Source organism: Leptonychotes weddellii, chromosome 15 (assembly GCF_054177405.1).
Source record: "Leptonychotes weddellii isolate Sample4059 chromosome 15, ASM5417740v2, whole genome shotgun sequence".
Classification (NCBI taxonomy): Eukaryota; Metazoa; Chordata; class Mammalia; order Carnivora; family Phocidae; genus Leptonychotes; species Leptonychotes weddellii.
The window spans coordinates 23,032,396-23,037,814 of record NC_138383.1 but is presented as its reverse complement, the minus strand read 5'-3'; the positions used below and the strand labels follow the sequence as shown (position 1 = coordinate 23,037,814).

At 42.7% G+C, this 5,419-nt stretch overlaps 1 protein-coding gene across 12 annotated transcripts in view; it reads right to left on the bottom strand.

Annotated features, from left to right (window-relative positions):
- LUC7L3 (LUC7 like 3 pre-mRNA splicing factor) overlaps positions 1–4,885 on the bottom strand; it is a 30,408-nt gene extending 25,523 nt beyond the window's left edge. For 5 of the 12 annotated variants that reach the window (XR_014140520.1, XM_031036000.2, XM_031035998.2 and 2 more), the window contains exon 1: positions 4,636–4,884. Coding sequence is in view for 6 of the 12 variants with exons in the window: in XM_031036000.2 (XP_030891860.1) it covers positions 4,636–4,734 (99 nt within the window). In the remaining 6 variants the exon portion in view is untranslated. Of the gene's footprint in view, positions 1–4,635 lie in introns of all 12 variants that reach the window. The other 7 variants (XR_014140522.1, XR_014140521.1, XM_006740706.2 and 4 more) reach the window with 4 other exon arrangements.
- Between the last annotated feature and the right edge of the window lie 534 nt (positions 4,886–5,419).

The window sequence follows — 5,419 nt, the reverse complement described above, 5'->3', positions numbered from 1 at the left end:
AAAAAAAAAAAAAAAAAGAGGCCTTTCCCAAGTACCCCAGTCTAGGTTATTAGATGCCCCTTTCATGTGTGCTTTTCTAGACCCTATACATGTCCTGCTGTGGCACGTACCAAATTGTGTTACAAAAGCACGTTTACTCCTTTACATCTGCCACCAGACTGATGGTTCTCTCAGGCCAAGTGCCATATCCACACTATTACAGTGCTACATTTTTGTTGAATAAATGAATACAGGAAATTTCCCCAAGTTACAACTAAGAAATGATGAGAAAATTGGGGCACCTGGATGGTGTAGTCCGTTAAGCAGCCGACTCTTGGCTCCCACTCAGGTGGTGATCTTAGGGTCGTGAGATGGAGCCCCACGACAGGCTCAGCACGGAGTCTGATTAAGACTCTCTCTCCCTCCCCCCCAAATAAATAAATAAATCTTAAAAAAAGAGAGAATGATGAGAAAATTAAGCATATTTCATAAAACAATGAAGCACTATTACTAAAACTTTCTCCCTTTGTGAAATCAACTCTAATGATACACATTTTTCCTAAAGCAATCAAACAAATACTAAAGAAATACCTTAGTATTTTCAATGTGATGGTAATATTGTGGTTATGCCTTCTTGAAGTCCTTATATTTTAAAGATATATAATGATGTCTTTAAAGCTTAAATAACAGAGGGCGCCTGGGTGGCTCAGTCGGTTAAGCGACTGCCTTCGGCTCAGGTCGTGATCCTGGAGTCCCGGGATCGAGTCCCACATCGGGCTCCCTGCTCGGCAGGGAGTCTGCTTCTCCCTCTGACCCTCCCCCTTCTCGTGCTCTATCTCATTCTCTCTCTCAAATAAATAAATAAAATCTTTAAAAAAAAAAAAATAACAGAATTGCTTCAAAATAAAGGAAAGGACAGGGAACATAGAAACAGTAATACTGGCAATGTGTTGGTAATGTTGCATTACCTCTTATGTAGAGAATTCACTCTACTTCTGTATATGTTTTGGGAAGAAGCAAACAGCAGTTATGTGCACATACAACACATAGACTGCTGCCAATTTGGAGAAGCCCAACATTTAGCACATACTATAGAGTAGGACCGGAAATGCCTACATTTCTGACAGAAAGAACATTTTGGTGACGCTGAACTAAAACTATCCAGAAAAATACTTCGATATCATGCACTATAAGTACTAATTTTTGTTTCCAAAGTTCACAAGTAAAAATGTGGACAGAGTTTTAACTTTTCTTTTCCAAACAGCTTTCAGTGTCAATGAAAATATCTGTTAACATTCTGAAGATTTTAGAAAAGAACATTTAGTTCAATTCCCTTCATAAATTATTAAACCTTCACTGAACAGGGGGCATACCTGAACTTGATAAATGATCAAAGAAATCCCATTCTGGATATTATTAGAATCAGAGTTAGGCCAACAGTTAAATAATTTCACTTCTGGGTTGAATCTACAATGTAAAAACCTCAATTTGAACTATAAAGTTCCTGTTACAGTATACAAAAAATAATGAAAACTCTAGACCAAAGCTTAAAATCCCCTACAAAAAAAATTAAAAATAGGGGCAGGTGGGTGGCTCAGTCGGTTAAGTATCCGACTCGATTTTAGCTCAGGCCATGATCTTAGGGTTCTGAGATGGAGCTCTGTGTTGTGCTCCATGCTGGAAGTTCTGGAACCTGCTTAAGACTTTCTCTCCCCCGCTCTGCCCCTCCCCCTTCTCTTAAATAATTAATCAATGGGGAGGGGAGATCCCCTACAATCTTTTCAGATAATTAGAAAGCTATTCATGCCGCCTCTAGCAAAGACTGAAATCTCCCCTTGTACACACTAACTGAAAGGTGCTCATGCTAGGCTGTTGCAAATCATATTTTTCCTCATTACTGGTAGTTGTTTAGAATTAACAGAGCAAACAAACTGCTTAATGCAAAAATACTAACCTCAAGGAAATGTAAAATATTAATAAGCGAGGAGGTAGGATATATGAATGAATGCTTGGAATGGTATTAAAACTAATTTGACTTTAGCTGAAAACTACTTTCTCTCAGATTGAGATAGCAATCTACAAAGAAGTTGGAAATGCTGTAAAACCTCAGTAAAGCACTTTCCAAGATTCAACGGGGATAGTGGTTACACATACACCATTACAAACAAAGGAAAGGTCGATAATTTACATCTCCTTCACTTAAAAAGGAGCTTCAAGTGCTACTAGTTCACAATTAAAAACCCAAGACTAATCAGGTGGGTCAGGAAGCTATAGTTCACAAGCTTTACGATTTGTAAGAGACCATTTAAAGAAAACCCAGATTTCCGGGGCTTTGCCTCAGACCTACAGATCAGAATTTCTTCAGGGGAAGTACAGAAATCTGCATTTTAAACAAATTCCACAGGTCTGTCAAATACAGACATCCAAGAACTACCTTTACCATTAAGGTTTCCATTTCAATTGTGAAACAAAAGGACCCCACCCAGCTGAAATAGCTTTTCCCATCTAGTGCAAAGGTAGCAAAGAAAATTTTCCAGATAGAATAGGAATGTAAAAATATTTTGAAATATCAGGTTGCAGTGATCCTGAAACCCTAAGAGTACATGCCGGGGCTGTCCATTTTTTCCAGGATTTTACCACTAACAACCAACAGCATAAGAATATGCAAAGAACCCGGAAGTGATGCCGTGAGCTTCCACAGCTTTATTTTACCCCAGAGTAATTCAGTCTTATTTAGAAGAGGCCATGTGCTTTGTTCCAGGTCAACACGAACCTTCCCCCCCCCCCATATGAATCTGAAATACCAGTAATTGACTTTTTCAAATCCCTGGATTGAGAATGAAGTGCAATCTGTCATTAAAGGCATAAAGAATCCCGGTGACAAGCACCGAGAGTTTAAATCAATGAGAAACACTGTAAGTGAAAGATTATAGCTGAGATGACATAAAACCTAAGTTGCAATTCCCAGAGCCCACTGCTAACTATAAACCCATGGTATAAAAAGCAATGTGGCAATATACTACCACCAGGAAAACAAAGTTTCTTCACAACACGTGTTCAAAAACAAGGAGGCATAGACTTTAGACTGCTCCAGTTGATAAGCAGGCAATCCAAAGCAATTTTCTCTTTAGCCCAAAATACATTATGTCCAAAATGTCCTATTTGCACATCAACTAAACCGGAGTGTTTTTTGTTTTTTTGTGTTTTTTTTGCAAGGCAAGATGGAAAGACTTTTAAGTAGTAAAAGAAAAACTGACTTCACTAGGACAAATGCCTAGAAAGAAAGAGGGTCAAAACAAGCAACAAAGTTATTCAACTTCCTATTTAACAAGCAGGGAAAAAACCCCAATGTCTAGAAGAGAAGAGAAGGGAGAGAGAGACAAGGCTTTCAAAAAGCTTCCCCTCTCTTGAGGTCAATGACAAACATGTGAATTTGACCCCACACAGTAAGTTCTACCATAACCCTTCATACTACTTTGGAATCAAGCACCACCACAATACAGCTTTCCACTTACTTGTTAAGATACAGAAAGGACTCATCTAGCACCTGCTTATTTTCCTGCATTGCAAAAGAGAAATTTTACTCTGACCAAAGCCTACATTAAAAAAAAAAAAAGCACAACTTTTTTAGAAAGCGTATTTGTTCAACTATACCTATTTTGATTAGTAACTGCTTTTAAATTATCATGTTGTTTGGTTATAACTGCAAGCTAAGTAAAAATTAAAATCTACATCTGTTCTTCAGGTTAAGACCTAACAACGCTGCATGTTCAAAACACTTGAAATACATTAGTATCTGCAGAGTCAGTTTGATAGGATTGTGGAAAGTGAACAAGACTACGAAGATTAGGTTTAGTTTCGCCACTTAACTTGCCAAGAGACCTTGGGTAGCCTCTCAAGTCTCATCTGTGAAACTGGGGTTGTATTTACCCTTACTCATAAGGTAAAAAGAACCAAATGAGTTTTGTTGTATTCAAGTATAATCAACAGTGTTTTATTAGTTTCAGGTGCACAATGATTCAACAATTCTATACGTTTCTCAGTGCTCATCAAGATACCTGTACTCTTATCAAATAAGTCTTTTGTGAAAGAAAAAAACCCTGACAACCATCTACATGAAGGGCTTACTAAAACGTACTGCTATCAAACAATATCTGTAAATCATCACGGGAAATCCTACCAAGTTAAGACCTCTTAAAATTTTATTTCCTCATATAAGCGTCAAAACTGAACCATTCTTGAGGTAATACAGTGCCACAATTTTTACCACTAACCCTGGCCAGAAATTTCAGTCTAAATACGACGCTCAACCCAAATAACGGAAGAATTTGCCTTTTTCCCCATCTCATAATGAGGTGAAAACTCCAAAGCCTCTAGATGTAATAAAATCCTTTCCCGCGTTTCCCTGCCTTACTAAGGTGCTTTTCAATTCGGCCAAAGGCCTTCTCAGACTTACTCGATACTAAAACAACAACAAAAACAAATCATCCCTCATCCCCGGACCCGGGCGGGCTCCTCCCTCCCGCCACAGAACCAGACACTCGACCCGGGCGCGGTCCGCGCCCCAAATCGCGGCGCGGGCCGGACGGGCCCCAGCCCGCGCCGCTCCCCTCCCCCACGGCACCCGGGCACAGACCCAAGGCCCGCGGGACTTACGCTCTCGTGGTCCCACCGCACGTTGCTGCGCTTCTCGTCCGGGGCGAGGTTTCGGTCCCGGCCCATTAACTCATCCAACAACTGCGCGGCCGAAATCATGGTGCTTTTCTCGGGCGGCTGCTCCCACCAGCCCTGGCACCCGCCAAAGAAGACGCCGGCGACACAGTCGCCAACCCCTTCAGCCCACTAGCAGGCCGAAAAGCCTCCTCTAAAGGAGCCGACAAGACAAAATGGCCGCCGCGCGGGCGCCTTCCCATCATGCCGTGCGTGCGCGTGCGCCCGAGGGGACACGCCCAGGTCTGGGAGGTGAGGACGAGCCCGCTTCCGCCGGCCCGGGGGCGGGGCCTGCCGAGGCTGGGCTCGAATTCCGCCCGGGCCGCCCTACTCGCGCTTGGCTGAACCGAGGGCCACGCGGTTCCGGAACGCTGCGCGGGTTCCTGTCCAGGCGCCGGTCTTCCCCGAGCTCTTTCACTGGGAGCCTTCGTGTTGAAGCTTGGACTCCGCTCCGAAATGAAGAAGGGGGTAGTGTAACCGTTCGCACCACGCGGTGCAGTCGGCACCATCTTCCAGCGGAGGAAGCTGAAGATCTGCACTCCCAATTCCGTGTTCCGACCCGCTGTTCTTAGTCATTTGCGCTCGCCTCCTTTTCTACCCGCCGGTCCTCCCACCCCAGTTCCCCTGATTCACTGGGTGGGAAGTCAAGCAGGGAGAGATAACACGGTTTCTACAAGGTCAAGCAGAATGAGGAGGTGTTTTTTTTAATTATTCGAATTAGTCGGATTTT